The sequence below is a fragment of the Manis javanica genome, chromosome 11 (genome assembly GCF_040802235.1).
Source record: "Manis javanica isolate MJ-LG chromosome 11, MJ_LKY, whole genome shotgun sequence".
Classification (NCBI taxonomy): domain Eukaryota; kingdom Metazoa; phylum Chordata; class Mammalia; order Pholidota; family Manidae; genus Manis; species Manis javanica.
Genome location: NC_133166.1, coordinates 1,677,900 through 1,690,209, shown reverse-complemented (window position 1 = coordinate 1,690,209; position 12,310 = coordinate 1,677,900). Strand labels below are relative to the sequence as shown.

At 54.0% G+C, this 12,310-nt stretch overlaps 2 protein-coding genes across 2 annotated transcripts in view; one reads left to right on the top strand and one right to left on the bottom strand.

Annotated features, from left to right (window-relative positions):
- The window catches only part of P2RX3 (purinergic receptor P2X 3), a 28,578-nt gene extending 26,258 nt beyond the window's left edge, over window positions 1-2,320 (top strand). The window contains exons 10-12 of the mRNA XM_017680527.2: window positions 77-142; window positions 747-824; window positions 1,264-2,320. Coding sequence (XP_017536016.1) covers window positions 77-142; window positions 747-824; window positions 1,264-1,377 — 258 coding nt within the window. The 3' untranslated portion in view covers window positions 1,378-2,320. The remainder of the gene's footprint in view (window positions 1-76; window positions 143-746; window positions 825-1,263) is intronic.
- A 4,123-nt stretch (window positions 2,321-6,443) lies between these two features.
- PRG3 (proteoglycan 3, pro eosinophil major basic protein 2) lies at window positions 6,444-10,348 on the bottom strand. Its single transcript, XM_017680530.3, has 6 exons — window positions 10,327-10,348; window positions 9,815-9,949; window positions 9,082-9,395; window positions 8,277-8,408; window positions 7,352-7,463; window positions 6,444-6,615 (listed from the first exon to the last, which is right to left on the bottom strand). Exons 2-6 carry the CDS (start codon window positions 9,873-9,875, stop codon window positions 6,557-6,559), a joined length of 678 nt encoding a protein of 225 aa, XP_017536019.3. The 5' UTR covers window positions 9,876-9,949; window positions 10,327-10,348; the 3' UTR covers window positions 6,444-6,556.
- Between the last annotated feature and the right edge of the window lie 1,962 nt (window positions 10,349-12,310).

The following is a 12,310-nucleotide window of genomic DNA, read 5'->3' as shown; positions in this document are numbered from 1 at the left end:
GTTCCCGTGCAGCCTTGGGCCTCACCCCCACCCTGCTGGACCCTCTGCCCACGCACCCGTGTCTTTGTGCATGCAGGCTGGCAAGTTCAACATCATCCCCACCATCATCAGCTCCGTGGCAGCCTTCACCTCAGTGGGAGTGGTGAGTTCAGGCCCTCCACAGGCTCCAACAGGCCAGTCAGGGTGGCGCCTCGGCTGGCCGGGTGTGTGCGAGAGTGACCCTGAGAGGCCCTGCTTCTGCCTAGAACACAAAGCCCGACCCCTTCCCAGGTGCTCCTGTCTCCTCCACCCCCTCCCCGCTCAGCCCCTTGTGTGAGCATCTCCAGTGGTGGGGAGCACGGCCTCCCCTGTGCATTCTGCCTGGTACAGAGTTCCTTCCCCTCCCTTACGGGGTGGAGAGGAGACTCCACGGATCCACAGACCTGAGGAGCCTTGGTGAGGAACAGAGCCCGGCTGGCAAGGCAGGGACTGTGCCCAGCACCTCCAGCACCCTCAGCCCCTCGGCTTCTCCACCAAGTCATTTGTCTGCATCTTGGGCTCGGGTGGTCCCCAGAAACTGGGGGGCAGATCATGAAGACACTCCTCAAAGCCCCTGGACATTTTTCCCAGAAGAAACGTCAGTCAGGCATCTCTGGAGCACTCACCTGAGCCCCAGTCCTGCCCATGTTCCAGGGACCCCCTGACCACCACCTGCTCCCACCCATCCCAGGGCAGCCCCTCCAGGCCTCCCTACCTCCCTCCTCCAGGGGACTGTGCTCTGTGACATCATCCTGCTCAACTTCCTCAAGGGGGCTGACCAGTACAAAGCCAAGAAGTTTGAGGAGGTGAGTTGGGGGCACAGGAGGTGGAGGGAGAGGGCAGGGAGGGGCACTAGACCCTGGGCCTCTCAGTGGCTCCCCGTTTGGGGGCTCCTTAGGGGAGGTCCTTGGACCTCAATGCACATTGGGGGTCCAGAAAAGAGGGGGTTGGCCGAGAGTGGGCCCTCTGGAGAATCTCCGGGGCTCTGTGTGTCATGTCCGGGAACATCCCCATCTTCTGCTCATTGTCCCCTCGCCACTGCTGGGGAGGGGCAAATCCTGCTGTGGGTGAGCGCGGGTTTTATTTGCCCTTGAGGTGCACATAAAGAATCTTGGGATCGCACAGACTTGCTCTAGCCCCTCACGAGCAGGCTGTGAGCCCCAACTGCTGAGTCTGTCAAGTGGGGTCCCCGAGGAGGACTCTGCCCACAGTCAGAGCCACACGGTGCCACCCTTCCACCTGCAGGTGACCGAGACGACACTGAAGAGGGCTCCCTCGGCCAACCCGGTGTACCCCGGCGACCAGACCACGGAGGAGAAGCAGTCCACGGATTCGGGGGCCTACTCCATCGGCCACTAGGCCTCTTCCCGGGGCCCCATGCTCACCCTCAGGCTCCAGGCCTCCCAAGAGGGCACCCCACCTGGGCTCCCCGTGCTCCAACAGACAGTAGTGTTCCCAGCTAAGACCTTCATCGCCCTTTCACCCCTTACCTCCACCCTGTCTGCTTCCCAAGAACCCCCCGACCCCCCTCCACACACACACAGAGCAGTAGCACCTGAGTTGACCCCTCTCCAAAGAACAGAGATAGAAATCATTATAATAAGGAGTGGCCACGGGGCTACCAAGTACCAGGCACACACATTATCTCATTTAATCCTTAGAATAATCCTACGAGGTAGATATTAGTTCCCCTATTTTAAAGATAAACTGAGGCTCAGAGAGACTCAAGGCCACACAGCCAGGAAGTGAGAGAGCTGGGATTTGAACCCAGGTCTAACTCCACTGCCCACACTTCACAAGAGACGAATGAACATCAGAGGGTGTCTGGCCCTGTTGTTCCAGCCTCCCCAACCCTGAGTGTGATTAGGTTCAGCATAATAAAGAATAAGCCCCATGCTTTCCCCAGGAACTCAGGCCCCATTTTGGAGGAAACCAGTTGGACAGTGATGTGAGGTCCCTTTCTCCAACCTGGGTGGGTCCCAATTTGAGAAGGAAATAGGAGACGTGACTGTCGATGAATTTTTCCTTACCTCACCCCACAGCTCTGTCCCCACACCAGGGAAGGGAGCCACACATACTATCCACATGCCCCTCACTCCAGGAGCCTGATTTGGCCACCCTGGACACCACTGGGGTGGCATGTGATTCCCAAATCTGCAGCCATGTTCTGTGAGGTGAGGGGGTTTCTTACTGCAATCGGTGCAAGGGCTGCAGGGAGACTAATGCCCTGTGAGCAGCTGGTCAGCCAGGCCCCTCCCCACAGGGCCTGAGAAGGTGGTCAGTCTGTCATGCTAGAAACTAAAGGGCCTTAGAAACATCTTGTCCAACTCTCCTGTTTGCAGATGAGCAAAATGGGGCCAGAGATGGCAAATGATTGTGTCACACAGTTAGTGGCAAAAAGAGTGCCCAGATGTCGTGGCACTAAGGGAGGGAGGCAAGAGCAGGCACCCAGAAAGGCTGCTGAGGGGGCATCTAGCCCCCCCGCCTCCATGGATCCCGATACCCGCTCCCCTTTCTGGGATCTCCGCCCCAGAAACCGCCAGGGCACAGCTCAGGAGCACATCCAGGTGTTGTGAAGCCTGAAGCGTGCAATACAATTTGGGCCACCTTTTAAAATAATACAAAATTAGATATTAGAAGGGGCTCATGCACGTGGGCTGCCCGAAGTATGTTTCATTATAGCTTCACGCTCAGTCCACCTCTGGAAAAGTGGGAGTGTGGGCATGACTCGGAGGGCTAAGCAGTGTGAGCTCAACTGCAGGTGGAGGGCGGGCCCTCTGCAGAAGGTACAGGGAGACCGGTTGGGGGCAGCTTTGGGAGGATGAAGCCATGGACCCTGGGAAACGCCTGACCCAGTGATTCCCCCACCCCAGGGGAGAAGGGGTCAGATTCCCCCACACAGGGCCCATCACTCCTCCCCTGCCTCTCCCTGCACCCGCAGCCCCATCCTCGGGGTGGTGGGATAACACCTCCCTGGGGGCGGCCTCGGAATCGGGCAGTGTCTGGATCTCTGGCCAGGAGAGACATCAGTGGAGGCAGTGCCACGTTCTCCAGCTGGGAGACCCACAGGCATCCCCAGTGGAGCCAGCTCTCAGGAGGCGGGCTGAGGCTGGAGTTGCAGTGATGTCCTCTGAGGAGGAGATGGAGGCAGCTGTGTCCTGGAGGGACCCCCTTGCCCAGCCCCTCCCTTTCCTCCAGACTGGGGTGGTCCTCCTGTGGGTGCTTCCGTCCCCCTGAGCCTGCTGGCAGGTGTGTGAACTAGTGAGCGTGACCCTGATGTTGTCCTCCCCACAGCTGAACTAAGGTATTGTTTCCGTGTGCTCACCTTAGGGTTGGTATCAGTAGTAATAACAATAACTAACTCAGTCCCCGCTGCATCCCCGGGGTGCCGGGCACAACCACCAACGTAACCACAAGGGACCTGCCCCCAGCCCTGGTGAGGTTGCTGTGGCTTGTTAGTCATCCTATTTGATAGGAAAAGGAACTTGCAATACATGGGAATTTGAACTGAAACCCATGTTCCTTCCTAACACTATTTTGCTTCTTTAATTACCCAGCATAAAAGCTGACGTTTAGTGATGAAGCTGCAATGGGCTAAATGTACTACAGGCTGACTCATCATCTAATTCAGCCCTCATTGTGCAGACAAAGAAACTGAAGCCTAGGATGGTTAAGAAACTGAAATGGTAGAACTGGACTCTAATTCACAGCTTTATGACTCCCCAGTCTGGGATCTTGACTTCTGTGCTTCATCTGTCTGGGAAAGATCAGGACGTTTGTTGGCACCTTCTTTTCTGTATGTGTTAGGCTAAACCAGGTTTTGCTGCAGTAACATGTAAACTACAAAACCGCAAGGTTCAACATGGTAGGTAGGGAGACAGCCCCTCCATCTGGCAGCTATGCTCCCAGCTCACTGTGGCAATGGAAGTGAGAACTAGAAGATCATAGGGGATCATTTAAAGGCCAGGACTTGAAGTGGCCTACGTCACTGCCAGCATTGGCCAGACTCAGCCCGCTGCAGAACCCAACTTTACTGCGAGGCATACTAGGAAATAGTCTTCCTGGGTCCCCAGGAACAGAAAATGGTGAACACAGCACTCTGCTTCATTATCTTCTTTTTTAATGTCTTCTTTTCGCCAGAAACCCCCGACCTGTGCCCACTGACTGTTACACACCATCCTTCCCTTCTGTGTCCCTTCTCACCAAACTTGTTCTGGGCAAGTTACCAATCAATCTTCCAGAGGTATTAATAGATAATACCCTCAGGAGTTTTTTCTAAGAGTATTTACTTTTCAACCAAGGGTTATTCAAGACTGAAGGCCTTTAAACAGCCAAAGATATGAACATATAATGGTTGAAATTGAGGCCCAATAACAGACAGTGCTGGATATTTGAGGGACATCGTATCTAACTTGACCTGCAGTCTTCAGTCTGGATGGGTATGAAGCCCATCCTTTCCCCTCCCTCTACCTCTGGTCTTGGCTAGGAGGATATTAGGCTACTGGGATGAGCTAGAGCCCATTCTCCATCATGGAGATAAGTGAAAGCTGATTAAGGGGGGCTTGTGATTCCGCTGAAACTCCAGTCCTGGGGCTACCTACACATGCTTCCCTTACTGCCTATCCTTTCCACCCCCTACAGCCAGATCCCACTGTTCTCTTAGAAGCAGGGCATCAGGAATCAGCTTGTTGCCAAATGCCATGCAGGGCCAGAGTGGGGGCCTGACCCCCAGGCAGCTCCCCTTCCAGGTCCTTGGGGAGACTGACATGCTGTGCTTAGGAGCTTCCTGACCCCATCTCCATCCAAGGCAGATGGACAGACCCCTCTACTGAGCACAGGCCTCTTCACCTAGAAGCCTCCCTGGGGCCCAGCACTGGGGAGGTTCATGATAATGCCCAGGCCCACTGTCATGTGACCACAGTCCTGCTCATGTCCAAGGGACTCTCCCCTGTGCTGCTTCACCACCCACTTCCCTGGGGCTCCCAAAGCCCATCCTGTTCCCCCAACTCCAGTGCCTTTAGACACAGCACATCTGGCAATACTGTTCTTTTTGCTCCTAAGACTCCACATCCCATCAGATGCCTGTATAGATAACACACATGTACACACACAAACACAGACCGTACTCAGGTATGCTCAGACATACACTGGTGTGAGTACACACTCCCAGATGTCCTGGCCAAAGACACACAGGCACATACATACGCATGCACACAGACCTGGGCTATGAAGGTTATACGCAAAGCTACACAGACACACACATTCAGATGTACACAGACATCCAGGCTTCTCCATAAATACACAGAGATGTTGAGAATGTACATATGCAAACAGTACACATACTGACTCATGCAGGTTTATGCACATTTACAAACACATTCACATAGACACAGGTATACAGAGATTGTGTACACACTGGGATACATACACACACGTGTACCTGTGTGCTCACAGAAATACTTGTATACTCTCCCCATGCCCCATGTAGGACTTCACCTCAGGAAGTATCTCTCTCTCCCCAACCCCAGCTCTGAGCGCCACTCCCTCTCCCCCAAAACCCAGGCTCTCTGCCCTCTGAATGACCAGTCCCGGGTCTGAGCTTCCTGCCTCATCAACCCCAGATCCTTCCTGGAGTCCAGCATCCTGCCGGGAGCAAACGACAGCAGCTGTGCTCTGAGTGTCCCCAGGGCCAGGGAAAGTGGGGTGAGGAGGAGAACCGGGATGGGGTCCACACTGCCACTTGACGCCCTGACTTGGGCCCCAAGGCCATCCTGGTGGCTGGCAGCTCCCTCCTGAGAATGTGGCTGGTCTAGGGAGGCAGGCTGGGGCACGGGGAGAGGGTGGGGAACAGCCACATCCCTGGGAATGGAGTGGGGAACACATCTCAGAGGAAGCTGGGGACTTTGATCTCACCCACACTTGACTGGAAGAACGGAAAACAGGGGCCTGTTTCTGAGGCCAAGAAGACACAGGGCTGGGGGAGCAGGCTGGGGGAAACAGGCCTGCTTTCCCCTCCATCCCACGTGGTTTGCAGTGGGATCTTACCACTCCCAATTCTTTTGTCAATCACATGCCTCCGTTTTGGAAAGCCGACCCACTCCCTCGCCGCCCCTCACTCCATACTGAACCCAGAGAAGGCAGGAGGGCCGGTCTCCCGCCCCCACTCCCACAAGCCCCCCGCCCAAAAGAGATCTTCCCGCATCTCCTGGGGAAGGGCGCGTCACCAGCGGAGGCGAGCAGGGCTGGCAGGGGACAGCCGCCCTGTCGCGCCCCGCCGCCAGGGGGCGCCGCCCGCGCCTCTGCGCGCTTCCCTGCGGGCCGGATTCACGGCCCCCTGGCACCCAGCGCTTCCAGGCGTCCCCGAGGGAGCGCCCGCACCACCACCCGCCAGAGTGAGCAATGAAGAAAAAGTCAGGAAGTGCTGTGGAAGGTCTGCATTTATGACCAGGACAGGCCTGGGGATGGAGCCCAGGGCCCAGCTGCAGCCAGGAGGGTGTGAAGGGAGGGGGCTCCGAGGCAGGGTCTCCAAGCCACTGGCTTAGAAGGAGCAGACGAAGGGCAGACGCCTTTTGCACGGAGTTCGCCGCCAGTGACCCCCTAGCAGTAGAGAGCAGAGTGGTGTCAGCGAGGGTAGAGGGTGCCCCCCACCCCTCAGGCACCCACATGACACCCCCACAGGCCATCCTTATGCTCTGTCAGCCGTGCTTCCCACACATCCCTGTGGCCAACATTTATGGAGCTCTTCCCCCAAAGGAGGCCGACTGCTAAGTGTGCAGACCACCGTGGGGAATCCTCACAAAGCTTCCAAGGCCAAGGTACTGTGGTCACCCCCACCTCACAGACGACGCAACTGAGGCTTAGTGGGGGCAATAATGAGCCTGTGGCAGAGCTGGGGTGTGAATCGCCTCAGCCTTACTCCAGCACATATGGTCTTAGCCACTGCACTTGGCCCCCTCACATCTGGTGTCCACGCTGCTGGAAGCTGGTGAATTATCTGTCAGTAACCCCTCGATCCTTTGTCTGCACTTTGCATTCACACCTGCTGCTCTCATCTGTCCCCGAAGTCACCCTCATATCGGAGGAGGAAAGGAGCCTGCAAAGGGAGCCTAGCTCTGTGAGGATGGAGAGTCTGCCTCCAGCCCCCACACAGGGCTCCCCATCACCTGGTTTTGCTTTGAGGGATCCCTACCCTTCAGCCCTCTTCTCAGACAGGACCTCCAGGAGGGAGAACAGTGTGAGTTTGGGGATGTGTGTTCAGGGAGCTCAAAGGGACAGTATGCAAGAGTCCACCTTGCCATCCCTTCCCCTTGCCCTGGTGCCCAGGCCCCCTCACCTCTGGTGCACAGGGCCACACATCGTCCTCTCCCGTTGCCAGGCTGCCCTGAGGCCCAGTATCCAAAATTCCAGCTGCTACCATCAGTCCAGTAAAATTTCTTACACAGAAACTAGAGAAATGATAGGCTAGATCAGAGGGCAGAGGTCCAGGAAGACAGACAGTAGATTCAAGGGCTCCAGAGAATGCTCAGTGACTATCTATATACAGATAAAATCTCTAGCTGTCCGCCCCCCCCATCCCGGCTCTCAGCCAGATTCTCTAGAGACCCATCCCTGTGCATTTGCAGCGATGACAATGGAGGAGCAACCATGAGACCAAGTTTACATGCATGTAAATCGCCTGAGAATCTGCTAAAATGCAGATTCTGATTCAGGAGGTCTGGGATAGGGCCCCAAATTGTGCATTTTTAACAAGCTACCCGGTGATGCTGACACTGCTGGTCCATGGACCACCCTCAAGTAGCAAATATAATGGCATTTATTCATCCACAATCCCAGAGCCAGTCTGAGAGAAGAAGGACCCTACTTTGAGGGTCCTTTTCAAGGAACCTCAGAGGAAACCCAGGTTCCAAGGAGGCAGACTAAGCTGGACATGGGCAATATAGCTGGCAAATAGTTAACAACCAGCTAAGTAGGAAGGTGAGAAGGAAAAGGGATGGAGAAACCCTGACTTACAACAATCACTGGTTGCCTTGGTGTAAATACATCCACCATAGCAGATTTTGAGCTACAAGCATGAAGTCACTGAACACAGAGTTGGGAAGAGATTCATACAATCATCGGTTCTCCTGAGCCAATACAAGCCAGGCCAGCACATCACTGCCTACCTCTCTCAGGTCACCTCAGCTGCTGGGATGAAGGTTGATGCCAGCAGATCACTCTTTGAAGCAATCAGAAAGAACATCCAGTTGGTCCTCACTTACCCGGCCCCTGATGATGCCTCCAATCCAGATCTGGCCTTGGTTGATTCCTGAGGTCAAGCACTGGATGCGATAGTTAAAGTTGTAGCTATGGATAGAGATGAGGTTGCCTCGGTAGCACCGCTTGCAGATACGCTGCAGAAAGAAGAAATGGGGTAGTGAATTCACTCTGGTTTTCCTCAAGTCCTTGGGTCTCCAGGAGACAGCCCTGCCCCATCCTTTTACCCGGCAGAAATCAGGGACCTGTTTGCCCCCCTTCAATCCCATCTCTTGCTCCTTTTTCTGCTGTCAGGAACTTCTTACAGGAAATAATAAAAATACTCAGAATAATCATAGCTACCATTTGCAGAGAGTTTACAGTGACCCAGGGACTATTCCAAATTATTTTCATGTGTTATCTCACTTCATCCCCACCACAATCCTTAATGGTTGGAACTATAATCTCCATTTTACAAATGAAGATACTGAAGCTCTGAAAATTGAAGTTACTTGCCAGGGGACCCAGTCACTGAAAGGCAGAACCAGGACTGAACACAGGTATATCTAACCCCAAAACCTCGGTCCGAATCAATGGTTCTCAAAGTGCAGTCCCCAAACCAACAACATCATCATCACCTGGGAATTTGTTATAAATACAAACTCTTAGGCCCCACCCCAGACTTGTTAAACCAGAAATGTGTTTTAACAAGATATTTAGGAGATTCTGACACACAGTAGGCTCTGGAAACCACTAGTCTAAATGAATAGGGAGGAAGGTTGAATCCACTCTTCTCCCCTGGCCTGTCCCAGGGGCCTCCCTGCCACTTACCTGAGCTTTCCTAAACTTCCTGGGGGTCCGCACCAACAGGTAGCGGCAGGTCTTGCACCCAGGACTGCCCTGCCATTGAACTGTGTCCTCTTCCCTGGGGCAGTCCATGTCCTTATCTAGAGCAGCTGGGTCTGACTCCATGGCCTCCCCATCCTCAAAGTCATCTTGATAGCCAGAAGCCTCATCCTCGTCTGCCTCTGACCGAATCGCCTCCTTGGTCAGGGCCAGCTGTCCTTCCTGCTCCCATGAATCTTCCAGATCCTGGCTCAGCTCTGCCTGTGTCCCTCTGCTTTCCAAATGGGGAGCATCATTCTCTGGGAGGAAGAGGTAACCTGCCATGAGATCGGGCTCTCCCTTCTTCCAGAACCATGGACAGCTCCCACAGCCCACTCCAGCCTTCCTAGGGACACCAGCAGGAGCCAGCAGGGGTCACCTCGGTGTTGGGTGAGGCAAGAACTGTGGTCCCACCCACAGAAGGATGGGAACCTGGCTTCCAGCTGAATGGGAGGTAGGAGGAGGCGCCTGTGAGAAGCCCTTTATCTTCACAGGTGGGTGGTTTTTCCCTGTAAGGGGCCCTGACAGAAAGCCCAGGTCACAGTTCTGATTTCATGGTTCTGAAATCTAACTGGAGATGGGCTGGGTCAGCTGAAGAGGGGAGGCTGTGGCTCTGGTCCCACAAAGGCAAAAAAAAAGTGCAGTCAAGAAGATGGACAAGGAAGGAAGAGAGGCTTACCCAGATGAAGAGCAGAAACTGTCCCCAGCAGGAGAACAGGCAGGAGCAGTGGGTGTTTCATAGCTACTCAGTCTGGTCACAGGGATACAGCTCCACCTTCCCTCCCTGGGGACGAACTGTGTGTCTGCACAGTCCCTGGCACATAGCGGAGATGCACTGTTTGTTTAACTGGTTGCTAAAAGGGCAAACTAGAGCACATCCTTCCCCAGCCCCAGTGAACAGCTCCTGAACGGGAGGATCAGGGGAAGGACATGGAGGTATCAGCTAACACACTGAAGTCCCTTTTTCCTGTGAGCTCCACCACCCCTCCCTGGGACAGCACTGTCTGGCCCTTGTCCCAGCAGGACCAGGTCTGCTCAGGACCAGGGCTGACTTCACTCACACTGGGGAAGAAGGGAGAAGGACAGTGGCCATTACAGTCCTAAGGACAGGTCTCTGAGGTTTGCCATGGAGGCTCATGCTTCCCCAAGACGCCGGACCCCACCTCCCTGGGCAGCTTGAGGAGCACTCACCTCCCGACAGTCAGGCCTCCACTCTCAGTGCTTCTGGCTGCTGGGCCCCACAAGTGGCCTTTATACTGGGCTTTGGGGGAAACAGAAAGAGGCAGGGATGATTGCCCCAGGCCGGTGTGGGGCCAATGGAGCTGATAGTAAGAGGTTTGCTCAATCATTGCACCCCTGAGCTCTGCTCTTTGCTAGGACTTCAGGGACCTACCTCCTGGCATCTACTGCCTCATAGGGGTGTACACCCCCCCCCCGGTGTGCTCAAGACCCCAATGACTATTATCCGCATAATTATTATTAGTGCCCCTAATGTGCCCCAGTCTGAACACTCAGCCCCAGGAGCACACTTCCTCTGGTCAATATTCCAACAAATGAAGTGGAAAATCCCAGGGAGCTGGGAGCCCACAAGAGGAGGAGGTCGGGGGGGCAAAGGGAAGCCTCAGGCACTCCTGAGTGTATCCAGACCAGGTGCCTTCCAGGTAACACATCCCCCTCATTCCCATGAGAATGTGTGATTATCCCTACTTCACAGATGTGAAAAATGAGGTTCAGAGAGGGAAAGTGACTTGCCAAGTTTACACAAGAAGTGGGGGGGGCTGGAATTTCTAAGTCTTTGGGGGCTCCGAAAACTTCTGTCTGTTTCCCTTTCCCTCCCTCCCTCCTTCACTCTCCTCCTTTCTCTCTCTCTCTTTCCCTCTCTTTCTCATCTTTAGTATGTGAAAAACTTAACGCTCTTTCTTTTATGCTGTGGATCTAGATCAAGGTCCTCAACCTTTGCGCTACCACTATTTGAAGTCAAGTAAGTCTTTGTTGGGGGGCTGCACAGTGCAGTGTCGGAAGTATAGCAGCATCCCTCGTCTCTACCCACTAGAGGCCAGTAGCACCTCCCCCAGTCATGATAATCAAAAATGTCTCCAGACATTTCCAAATGTCCGCTGGGGAGCAAAACTGCCCCCGTTGAGTATCACAGATCTAGAACATGCGTTTTTGTCCAACCTCAAAACATCTTGTGCCAAGGAGGCAGCCACTGGAATGTAAAGCTTCATGCACAGTCATTTGTTCTGTGGGCCACCCACCCCCCTTACCCCTCCATCCCACTAGCCCACTCTCATCACCAGAGTCCAGACCAGAGGGACATGAGCGAGGCACTCATCTCAGCTGTAAAATTTAAGGAGGCACCAAAGAATTCAGTAGCCAAGATAAATAATATTTTAATGCAATCTCTTATTAAAATCTTTAAAATATTTTAATGCAATCTTTCTTTAAAAAAATAAATGCAAAAAATCCATGATGCACAAAATATCAAAATGTGAATCAGTCAAGCACCAGCCAAATTCACTCTTCAGCTAAGGAAAGGCCAGCAAGTGCTGAGGCCTCATTTTGCTGAATATCACTGCCAAGAGCTAGTGGAGTCGTCAGGGTGGGTAACTCAACTCCGTGACATCTTAGCTGTGTGGTGCATGTTTACGCCTCCGGTTCCAGCACAGCTCTCTGGTGCTCTGGGCGCCAGGGACTCTAGACTGCCATCTAGAGGGTGCAAAGGTTTGGCTATCTTCCCCTTCTCTGCTCTCCCAGGGTCCCACAAATGGAGAAGTACCTTAGAGGTCACTTCTGGGCCTGATTGCAGAGTAACGGTCTTGGCTGTTATCTCCCCAGCCCAACGGACCTCAGCTTATCTACCTGACTTTGGGGAGGGGGTATTGGTCAATTCCAGAACCCAAAAACCCAGTCTCCAGATTTCAAGCTTGAGACCTCCCTGGTGGGGGAGCAGGGGAGGGCCAGACCCCTATCCATTATTCTCCCCCATCCTGGGGCCCAGGCCAGGGGTATCATTTCACTCAGTGGCTGGGGTGGCCAATAAGGTGGGCTCTCCTCACGAGCCAGCATGACAATACACTTTACACGTGTCGTTTCTTGTGAGCACCCCCATTTTACAGAAGAAGACATGGCATCTCAGAGAGTTTAAATAAGTTGCTCAAGACCTCACAGCAAG

Bases quoted from the DNA above. Each gene is read 5' to 3' on its own strand.
- PRG3 (XM_017680530.3), bottom strand. From the start codon at position 9,875: ATGAAACACCCACTGCTCCTGCCTGTTCTCCTGCTGGGGACAGTTTCT. The intron at 7,464-8,276 runs GTAAGTGAGGAC...TCATTTCTCTAG, and splicing joins GAGGCATCATCAGGGGCCGG to TTTCTGTGTAAGAAATTTTA. The intron at 6,616-7,351 runs GTGAGGGGGCCT...CTCTACTGCTAG, and splicing joins TGTGGCCCTGTGCACCAGAG to GGGGTCACTGGCGGCGAACT.